Source organism: Saccopteryx leptura, chromosome 3 (genome assembly GCF_036850995.1).
Source record: "Saccopteryx leptura isolate mSacLep1 chromosome 3, mSacLep1_pri_phased_curated, whole genome shotgun sequence".
Lineage (NCBI taxonomy): Eukaryota > Metazoa > Chordata > Mammalia > Chiroptera > Emballonuridae > Saccopteryx > Saccopteryx leptura.
Genome location: NC_089505.1, coordinates 44,455,773 through 44,467,795, shown reverse-complemented (window position 1 = coordinate 44,467,795; position 12,023 = coordinate 44,455,773). Strand labels below are relative to the sequence as shown.

The 12,023-nt window shown below is 33.5% G+C and overlaps 1 protein-coding gene across 1 annotated transcript in view; it reads right to left on the bottom strand.

Moving 5' to 3' along the window:
* Positions 1-12,023, bottom strand: part of CEP85L (centrosomal protein 85 like) — a 140,197-nt gene that overhangs the window by 19,655 nt on the left and 108,519 nt on the right. Inside the window, exons 7-10 of the mRNA XM_066373380.1 lie at positions 8,537-8,689; positions 6,460-6,614; positions 2,901-3,018; positions 2,340-2,390 (exon numbers count right to left, since the gene is read on the bottom strand). Of these exons, the coding sequence (XP_066229477.1) occupies positions 2,340-2,390; positions 2,901-3,018; positions 6,460-6,614; positions 8,537-8,689 (477 nt within the window). The remainder of the gene's footprint in view (positions 1-2,339; positions 2,391-2,900; positions 3,019-6,459; positions 6,615-8,536; positions 8,690-12,023) is intronic.

Here is a 12,023-nt window from a genome sequence, read left to right as displayed (position 1 = left end):
TTTGAAGAAATTTAAAAACCAGCTATAACATACAAAAAAAAGACATAATCTACATAAGTGTAAGGTTGGCCATTTTTTTATGTAAGCAGATGAGAAAAAACTAGGCAGCTTTAAAGAATTAGTAACTGAAGAGAATTGCTCTATTATATGTATCAACTTGGTAATATCTTCATTAACTTCAGTATAAAGCAAGAAGAATACTCTGTCAACCTAACTGTTCTCTTTAGGATTCACTCTGTGGTTTCCAATGCTAGAAAAATAATTAGTTCATTTTTTCCAAAAAGGCAGTATTTTCAGGTTTTTACAGAGTACTTTACATGCCTTTTATGTTCATCACAAACCACCAAATAACAAACAAAAGCAGCTTTTTCAACTGCAAAGGGGTCAAAAAATAACAAGTTTTAAACAAGTAACATAAAGATGAAAAATGTTCTCACTATCTGAGGCATATCTGTCTTCATCTATAATTTTATGTCCAAATAACACCTTGATAAATATAGTTAAGTTGACCAGCTCTCAATATTTGTTATCTGTCCCTGTGAACAATTACATATTAGATCTATAGACCTAGATTGCCCAAAAGACTAAGACAAAAAAAAAAAATTTAAAATAGAGAAAGAGGTAGCTTCATGATAGAATTAATGAGTATATTATATTTTCTGGGCCCAAATATTTGGAAATAAATGCATTTTATTAACATGACTTCCATTCCCTATTAGTTTGAAGAAATAAAAGAATGTTTACTGAAGTATTTTAAGATTAAAGATGAGAAGGGGATATAATTACATCTTCTTCTATATATTTGTTTACACACAGTCATGACATATCTAAATGTAACTAAAAGACCTGGTTAATGTATAAGAATAAATTGTATTAAGATGCCTCAACACATGGGACAAACACACATTTCAACTAATACAAATACACTGAACATCTACAATGTGAGAGGTAGCATGTGATAAATAAAATCTTACAAGTCTTACCCACAAAAATTTCAATGCCAAAGGACATTGTCGACTGTCCTTAACTTGAACTGAGATAACTTTTCCTAGATTTACTTCAATGAAAACATTACCAAATGAAACAAATTTCTTTCATTATGATCTAGATGTCAAATAATAATGGCTGAGGAAAACTACCCATGTTGTGAACCGAATGGCTTGTAGAAGAACTAAGTTGTGTCTGTACTAATGTAAACTAAAGAATAACCTCTGAGAATTAATCCAGCAGGCCCACACACTTGAACTGAACTGGTGTTTGATTCAACTGATAAATTGCTCAATATGGCCAAAAGATAATCAAAAGAGACTGTCTATAATTCTGACACACAAACCATTTATGTTTTTCTTTTTACGCCATTTTAAAGTAATATTATAACAAGGAGGTATAAAAATATTCAGCAAAATTTGTTCAATGGCTTTCCATCATACTTAGAATAAAATACAAAGAACATATGCCCCTCTGTCATCTGGCCCCAGGCTACCTTCTACAGTCACCTCTCAACACTACCTCACAAGTACTGCCCTCCAGACAGCAGCCGCCTTGCTGGTCCTGGAGGGTCCCTAGACTGCTTTTCCCCTGATTATCTTCATTCAGATCTGTTTAAATATTATTTCTCAGGTAAAACTTCATGACTACTATATCTAATGCAACACTGTCACTACCCTCTACCCTACTTTTTTTTAAAATAGCTGTATCACTACTTGATGTTGTATTTCAATTTTCTCCATCTTACCCCACTAAAATGGCCAGGAACTTGCTTTGTTCACTGATGAATCCCCAGTGCCAAAAACCGTGCCTGGCACACGTGAAGATGCCCAGGAAATATGTCAAATTGGTGAAAGAATTAAAAAATCCACTTAATCCACAAATTCTCTAAACTTTGGATATGCAGATAATCTATCACTATCTCCACTCTGAAGAAACTAAGTAGGAGGTAAATAGCATTACACTTCAATAATACAGAAAGAACAATACTGTATATAGAATTATTAGGAAGGAGAAGGCTCTTGCTGTAACAATGTACTAAAAACAGTCCACTGTCTTTCATTAGGTCACTGATGAGCTTAACCAAATGTGTTCTTAGTAGTATAAACTCTATTCAACTAAAAAGAGGACAGAGTAAGGAATAGACAATCTCTACAATTTTTTGAAGAACTGATTTAGTGAATAACACTTTCATTCTAAAAAACTGAAAGATTAATATTAAAGGATTTGCAACTCATGTTAGGTGCTATTAATCCTTTTATACAAATACATATATGTTTTAATACTTTTTAGGTTGCGTAATTGTTAAGAGTAAACTGACATACTTAAATTAAGCAAAAAACATTCCTTACCTGAATTTCTAAAATCATTCTGTCGATCTCATCTTGTTGGCTGTCCATTATCTAAAACATACAAAATATATGTCTGAATCAAATTTTTTCCATTGCTTTTTTAAGGGTATCAGTATATAAAGAAAGTAAAGAAAATCATAGGGATTATAAATTTAATTTTTTTTAATCACGGTGTAATTTTTTAAATAAAAGTACTCATACCAAGTATCCTTTGAATAGCCACACATATGTAAAACTGCAAAAGTCTTCCCCTATTTCTTGATAAAAAATTTTCTCTAATGCAATTTATACAAATAACTTTGAAGCAGACTTTGATTAATTTGGAAGGAAAAAGCTATCCTTTCGTTTTTGCTAAGAAGTAATATAATTTCCCAAGTCTGGTTTTTATTTAAATTTACTTAAATTGCTTTTTTCTTTTGAAATAAAAACATTCAAACTAAAACTTCTACCAGCTATTAAATATTAGCAAAAATATAAATCAAACAACTATAAATTATGTATCTAGATACACATATCAACATAGCATAGATTTTGTGTCTATTACCAAAGACATGTACTGACCTTACTAGCATTCTCATTTTGTTCTCTCAGGTTATCATTTTCATTCTGAAGCTGTTTTGCATCTAACATAGGAAGGCGAATCCCATCTTCAAGGCATCTTTCTACCTTTTGCTGCAAACTGTTTAAGACAATTATACAAAGAAAATAAACTCTATATGCTGAATTTGGTAGACTTAACATAAATCAAGCCCCTTCAAAGGGTCTATAACATGTTTTAATCAAGAAATAATCAAGACCTACAGACAATATATGAGTAAATCTTGAGTACCGATATTTCATGCAAGAAATAAATTGAACATAGATCATCTTTTCAGAAATGAGACCAGAGTTAAGAGTGCTTGGCATGCAATATCCTTACGCCCTCATTATCCCAACCTGAGCCTTTGCAATCTAAGCCTTTTTCTTTCCCTCTCCCCCACAAAAGCAGAGGTACTTGATTAAGATGATTGTAGGAGGGAGCCTAAGAATATGAATATACACCTTTTGCCCTTAACTCTGAGTTCAGAAAAAGTTTCTACAAATAGTTTTTGCCTAAGCCAACAGAACTACATTTCTCCTTCATTAATAAGAGCATTGATCTAAGGTATTTATTACTTGACCTGATAGTTTCTCATGCTATCCATGGAACAGAGTTGCATTTTAGAAAAGGAAACAACAAAAGATTCTCTGGTATACTGAGGATAAAAGATAAAGGGAGAGCTGGTATTAGCCTTGAGAAGGAGAAAATAGTCATGTTTGGGTTAAAAGGAACTATATCATTTACAATAATGACCAAACCAAAATATAGCTGCAAGACACCTAGGAACAGCTCTACTTCAGCTTGCGATCACACTCAAGAGTTGCAGAATACTAAAAGAAATAGATTTCATCTTCTTTGGGTTTTGGTATTTTCATTATTTTTCTTCTTTCAAGTATTATGGCTAACCTGTGCCTTCTCTGTCTTCAAAAAAGGAGGGAGGCAGTGAGCATTTGAGATTTTGCTTCCTGACACTGTCCTCAGTTTGGCTCAAATGTTTAGATTTTTTTTAAAAAGAAAAAGAAATACCGTTTCCAGATTGTGGACAAAGAACTGACAGTCATAATGATACATTAAGGACTTCAGTTGTATTGGTAAATAACGGTACCAGAAAAGTTTTTATGTATTACCAATGTAGTAAAATATTACTTGTCATATATTACTTATTGTAATATATTACTTATATAAAATATTTGCTTTTTCAGTCTAAAAGTGAAATATAAATTATTTCTATTTCAGAACATGTTTTTTCCCAGTTCAGTGACAATACACAACTATGTATTTACAACACTCCAAAAGAAATAAAAATTTTAAGGTCTTTCATATTAAAATAAAATTAGCCAACTATGAGGAGGAAAAAATGTATTCTGTCACAGAAAAATACCAAGTCTTCTTTCATGTAGTGGTCTTACTTTCTTCATGTTATAAAGCATGATCATGTAGAAAAGTAATAAATCTCTTGATCAGCAAAAGTACCAACTATTGCATTACTGAAGACCCCACCCACACATTTACTTATATTTTCATTTCTAATAGAAAACTTGTATTTCTTTTTGAAATCTCAAAAGTTCTTACATACTCATAAAGCAGAGAATGAAGAAATATTATACAGAACAGAAACTATAATGATGTGACTCAAAGTCACATACACATCTGTAGTCCTTCTGGAGCTTAAGGAATACTGACATAAACTCCTGCCCCCCAAGTCAAGTGACACCAGAGCCATACAAATATTCGAAAACTTATAGAAGACCTTCTTTGTTCCACTGCATCTATTTGAAATTGAGAGGGATTTTCTGAGATAATATTGCCTCAGAGACTATCGAGATAATTAAGAAATGGAAAATGCATTCTGAAATGCACGTACAAAGTCTTTCCAAATAAACGAATACTAGACTCGATGTTCTCCAAAACCTAATAAAAGACAGAATCTAACTAAAAGAGAAGATATAAAATCATACTAAATACAGAAAAGCACACAATATAACAAAACAAACATTTAAATTATTTTCAGGTATTCCTAATTCTGTATTTATGAAACAACACAGCTTGAGTTTATAGCCATAATGCTCTATAAAACAGAATCAATACATTACCTCTTTTCATTTTACCAGTAAGATAAAAGAAAATGATATATGGTGAAATTAGTGAAAGTCAGAAAGCTATTTTGAGACAACAGATAGGATATAAGAGATGGAGTTTTAAAAAGGTTCCCTAGACCCTGGCCAATTGACTCAGCAGCAGAGCCTGATGTGTAGAAGTCCTGGGTTCGATTCCCGGCCAAGGCACACAGGAGAAGCACCCATCTGCTTCTCCACCCTTCCCCCTCTCCTTTCTCACTATCTCTCTCTTCCCCTCCTGCAGCCAAGGCTCCAATGGAGCAAAAGTTGGCCCAGGCTCTGAGGATGGCTCTCTGGCCTCCACCTCAAGCGCTAGGCTCTGGTTGCAATGGAGCAACGCCCCAGGCGGGCAGAGCATCACCGCGCACTCTGGTAGGCATGCCAGGAGGATCCTGGACAGGCACATGCGGGAGTCTGTCTCTCTGCCTCCCTGCTTCTCACTTCAGAAAAATACAAACAAACAAAAACAAAAAACACAAAAAAAGTTCCCCTAAAGAGCAAGAAAGCAGGAAATAGGAGAAAAGTAAATAAAGGTAGAGTCAAACATATATGTATGGCTTTTTTGGAGCTTAGGATAAAAGCACTAAAGACTGAACTGTCGCAGAAATCGAGGTTTTTAGCCACTGAAATCCAAGAAAAAAAAGTAGACTGGGCATATTTAAGACTCTGATAAGTAGTAAGGCAATATTAACATGGAAAAATTAGATGGATTTTCATCAAACAGCTGAGAATATACTGAGTTAGATATAACTGATATAAGCAGGAAGAGTATACTTCTTCAATTTAGTTTTTTTGTTGCTTTGTTGTCTCATTCTTCAGGATATTTCATCTCTTTATGGTTGTTAAGCTATTAAGTTTTAGAAAACAGAGAATATATGTACATGCATATATAACATAGTTATCTAGGTTTTTTGGGATTTCAATATTAATTCCCCAGCTTAAACACATTACCTAAATATACAACAAATGATATTCATTGTAATTCTAACTGCAGTGATTTAAGAGAGGAGAGTCCCACGAGGCAAGATGTGTGAGTAAACTCAGGGGTACATGGCAAGCAGCCCTATCTGTCCCTCTGTGGTCTCAATTACTTCACTTGGACATATCGCATTATGCAGTGTGAGTACTTGGCTTACCCACTTTCTGTTATTTAGAATTTCTTCTTATTTTCTGACAAAGCCATTAGATAATCTTTTTTAAACTGTTCTCATCTAAAACCTTTCTCAAGATATCAGTACACTGCATCAAAATGTTAAATAAGAGATGTTTTAATGACATAAAACTTTTCGTTCTTAATATGTAGTATATCTTCAAGATGAGAATCAAGACTAATAATTATAAATTAATATATTTTAAGTGAAATGGTTTATAAAAAATATAAATAATTTAAAAATGACAAAATAATTACTGAAGGTCTTCTTACCTCTGCACCGTAGTTACCAACTCCTTTTCTTTCTTTTTCTGGCATATTAACTGTGTCTCTTTCTCTTGACACTGTTTTTTTATCTCTTCAATCTTTTTTTCCGTATCTATCAAAGTCTCTTGTAAATTCCTGTTTTTTTCTTCTAGAATCTGCAGCTAAAAAGAAATTTTTTAAAGTTCATAAAACATGAAATATTGAATGTGTTTCCACTAGGAACTGTTTCTGTGTTCTCAAGGATGAATACACTACAGTGAAATCACACTGGCTTCATTTCATCTACTTAATAACACCGTATCTCCTCTTTTGTGTAAAGAGAGCTGGGAGAATGGAATTATGGAGAATGGAGTAAAAATTTTTTAGAAGATACAGAAGAAGAAAGATCTCAATTTTGGGATTTATAAAAATTATATAACTGTGGCAAAATATACATAACAAAAATTTTACCATGTTAACCATTTTTCAGTGTATATTTCAACAGTGTTAAGTACATTCACATACTGTACAACTAATCATCAGAGCTCTTTTCATCTTGCAAAACAAACTTTATACCAATTAACAACTCCCCATCCACTTCTCCCCTAAACCTCTAGTAACCATACTTTGACTTTCTGTCTCTCTGAATTTTCCTACTCCAAGGAAATCTTACAGCATTTATATTTTTGTGACTGGCTTATTTCTCTTAGGAACCTGTCCTCAAGTTCATCCATCTTAGAGCATGTGTCAGAATTTCCTTCCTTTTTAAGGCTGAAGTGTGTGTATACCACATTTTGTTTATTCATTCATCTGTTGGTAGACACTGGGTTGCCTCCATGTTTTGGCTGTTGCAAATAACGCTGTTATGAACATACATCATGTACAATCATCTGTTTGAAACCTTGATTTTCATTCTTTTCAGTATATACACAGAACAGGAATTGACAGATTGTATGGAAATTACATTTTTAATTTTTTGATGAACTACCATTATTTCCCACAGTGGCTACAGCATTTTACACTCTGACCAACAATGCATAAGGCATCTAACTCTTCACATCACTGTCTTGTTACTTTGTTTTTAGTTTTTTATTTTTTAATAGTAGCCATCCTAATCGGGTATGTAACACATGCTTTTAAATCTATATTCCTTGTTGTTCTTGCTCATACAAACATCTGCTGTCCTCGTTTAGTTACCTTCTCTTAGTTTTACAAATTAACTTCCAAATTATAAGTTAATTTAAACAGAGAATGTGTTGCAGGTCTAGAATTAGCAGAATAATGACACTCCATTAGACCAATGATTTCAAATGGGAGCAATTTTCCCTCCCAAGGACACTGAACATTTGAATTTGGTTTGGTATGGGGGTGATGGAAAAGCAGTGTGATTGACATCTAGCCGGTAGAGGCCAGAATGTTGTCAAGCATACTTTAATGCACAGAATGGAATTCTACAATAAAAAATTATCTGCTCCCAAATGTCAATAGTACTAAGGCTGAACATCCCATAATGAGAACGACTTTGAGAAAAGACTGAAGAGTAGGTAGTTTATTAATAAGGTTCAAAAGGACAGGCCCCAGAATTGGTAGAAAGACTTTGGATGGGGTATCGTTAGGAAAAGAAAATGGTCAGAAAAGAAGTCAGAGAAGTAAATGGAGATTACAGAGTAAAGTATAAGAAAGAATTTGTGGAAAAATTAAGAAGAATGAAGAAAACAAATCAAATATCTGGAAAGACAGTCAACAAAGATCTTGTTGAATCTTGGGGAATTGCAGACATATCGGGAAAAGTCAGACTGTGGTACATGCATGTGTGCGTAGGGGTAGGTGTGCAGTCTGCTTTAGAAACTGCCTTTTAGAGTAGAATGTTACGTGAGAGAGCCAACACACAGGTTTGCTGGAAAGATAATATTAACAAGAAAGATCTATTCATGATTAGATGAACAGTTTCTAATTAAAATTAACCTTAAAAGCAGCAATTAAACAGATTTAACTTATAGACAAATATGTAATAAAAATTTTAAATTATAAAAATTGTGAAATTTCTGAAACATTAACGTAAAATGTTTCTGTCACATAATGACGAGCCTTTATTCCCCGTTACCTGCAGACTCTGACTCTGTACGTCATCTAGAGTTGGAAGGTCCGCCAGATACTTTTCCAAGGTCTCAATTCTCCTCTGCTTTTCTTTGTTTTGTTCAGATTCCTTCTGGCATTTCTTTTTCAGGCTACTGATGTATCTATCTCTGGTTTTAAGCTATGAAAAGGATTATGAGTCATCATGGGTTTTGTGTCATCCAAAAAAAAATAGCAAAACAAACATTCTAATCTTAGGCATCATGAATTCTCCAACAGTTCTAGGTTATAGTTAATATCACCATCAATTATTTACTTTATTTCATTAGTTCTAATATTCATGTTTTGAAATTTTTATATCACTGAAATCAGGTTTTTATAATTTCTGTTTTCTTTTACAACTGATGACATCCTATAAACTGCAGTCAGCTAGGTAGCAGTAATGATGTTTTTATTGTAGTTATTTCATATATATTTTTAATGCCTGCAAATGTGCAAATTTGGTCAAGGCTATTCATATCTTCGGCATTTCAACAGTGTTATATGCGTGTTGAAAGTATGTGTTGAGTTTAAATGATGTTTAAAATCTTTTAAAATGTTATATTATAATTTGGCATTGAAAAAGTTATTGAGTACTCAGCAAGACACAGAAACAGAGTTATGGGATATAATTTTCAAATCAGGGAAGCAAGTCATTCTCTGGAGAGATGAGTCCAATTCTTATTTCTGGCAAAACTATATCCAAATGTTTTATGTGAATTAAGAAATGAAGATACTTACAAGTAATTTAAGCTGTTCTGTTACTGACAAACTTAAAAGGAATTGTTTACCATGTACTAAAGCAATGCAATCAAAGCTAAAAGTATTTATTAAAATTATCAAATACTTAGGAACTGATAAGGGGACTAGCCAGACCAATCCACACCTGAAGGAAGACTATTGTTAAGGTATTATGTCATAATTAAGCTTGCAGCATATGTTCTAAAAACTATACACAGAAAATAACGGTTTGCCTTACCACTAATGTCATTTTAGGGTTGCTGAAATATGTTAATGGAACACCTACTATAGAACATCCCAATTTGTGTAGGCTAAAAAGCCAATTCTATGTATTTTTTTCTCAGCTTTCTACATGAAATGTAATGTCTTTAAATTTCATATCTTATATTCAAAGCTCTTTCATACGTAAGATCAATTTAAAAAGATATGCATATACAGTTGCCTAAAAAGTGAACTCAGACTTACATTTACCTTAAATTACCAGTCTTACAAACATTTAACATTCTTTTGGAAATTTACAGGGTTCTAAAATATATTTATAGCTTTTTCCCATGTTCACCAGGGAAATAAATGCCAGTAATTAGTGGTATAATGGAGCAGTCCTTTCAAATTTTATTAAAGCTAACACTTGTTTGCAATCTAGTTTCTTAAGTGCCTTATCTAATTTCTTTCAGGTCCAATGTATAACAACTTCCATTAAAACAACTTCAATTGGAAAAATAAATCACATCTCACTTATTCCATCAGTAACATCAGAAACAATTTATTACCTTGGGTAAGAAGCAAAACTGGTGAAACACAAACCCTATTATTTACAGGGCTTTCTCAGGATTAAAAGCAAGTACTCGGGTATGACAATTTAGCTTGTGACCTACGGGCACTCACAGACTGCTGCCACTCTGGCGATGACCTGATAGACCATACGTAATACAACTCCCTTTTTGAGTGGGAGGCCTCAAGATCTTGAGTAACTTAACTACAAGTCACAGGGAAAGAGTTGGGGTTTAAACATAGATTGTCTGACCAAATATTAACGCCAATGTTCTGTCAGTTCTGTACTACTTATAACCAGATTCCCATAAATTCCCTAGCAGCCAGCTGCACCTGGACTGCGCAACAACAAAGCCTGATCTTGCCTTAATAAATAACCCTGTAAGCTAGAGAAGTACACATAATTAACCAGCTCATTTTTACTAAATGTTCCCTAGTTCACACTAAATTGTTGAAATGTCTTAAATGTGAAACAATGATGTCCTCAAAAGCAACCACTGGCATCAGTCAGTCATGTTGTCTTCTACTAACAAAGATATCCTAGTTTTCTTCTTTAAAAAAAAAAAAGACTTTATTTATTCATTATAGAGAGAAGAGAGGAGAGAGAGAGAGAAGGAGGAAAAGCAGGAGGCATTAACTCCCATACGTGTCTTGACCAGGCAAGCCCAGGGTTTCAAACTGGCGACCTCAGCATTCCAGGTCGAGGCTTTATCCACTGCCCCACCACAGGTCAGGTCTAGTTTTTTTCTTTTTCTTTGGTTGGTCAACTGCCTTCTTCACTATTTTGCAAAGCTTGTTGCCCTTGTTCACAAATCTCTGCCAGCATTCTCCAACTAAAAACCATTTCTGTTATTTGTTGACCACTAGATGATAACCCATAACACTGGGTCTTGGGTTTTTCTCAGCCCTGCTCAACAATGAAGAAAGCTCTTTGATTTGTTTTCTTCTTTTTTAACCTCAAAGTTTTGTGTTGTTTCAGACTAATAAAGGCTATTGACGTCTGATTTCCAGTAATTACCTCCAGGCAAATGAGGCATCACTAATAAATCTTTTCAATTCTATTTATAAAAAGGTAAGTTTTTCCTTTCCAGAAGGTACTACTAAACACTTCATTTTTAGAAGGCAACAGGACAGTCCTGTTTTAGAAGAGATTAACAAATATTTTTTCTTTATTTTAAATATAATAATTAAAAGAAAATAGATTAGTAAGAAAATATTTTTCTCTAAATTTTTTATATATCATTATCAGAACCAAAGCATCCGATGTATAGTTAAATTATCTTGAATTTCACTCCTAGCTTTCTAACATTTTCTATCCACATGCAAGTAGACAAAATATTCAAATTACTTTTCTCAAAGCTTCAGTTACCTCATTTTTTAAAATGGGGGGATAATATATGTCTTATAGGGTTTTCTGAAGATTAGGATTAAATAAGAAAATTATTAAGTGCACATTAACATGCTATCTGGCACAGACAAGAAAAAACTCATTAAAAAGTAACCTCTATTATTATTTTTATGCTTACTATTATCACATTAAATGATTTTCTGTCCAAAAAATAAGTCTAGATAAGCATTACAGAGAATAAATGTGGAAGGAAACAATGCAATCCAATCTCATGTGGATCCAAAGTACTGTTTATTTGATGCATTATCAATGAGTCTATTTTGTAGCTTCTACACTCCCTTCAGAATTCAAGTCTCCTCCATGCTGTCTGACACAAACTCTACACTCCACATTCTCCGGTGCTCCTCCAGTTTCCCTAGAATAGCCACTTCCACTCCTAACTGGCTCACTCCAGAGAGGACTTCCTCTTCCTTTCCAAGAGGACCTCTTCCATCTTGGTGTCTGTTATCAATTTTCCCCCTATTTCTCTTAGGAACTTGCTCCATCATGCATCCACTCTGACATCTTTGATATCTCTAATTATTCTTTTCCTAGTCTTCTGTTATCTCACTTCCTT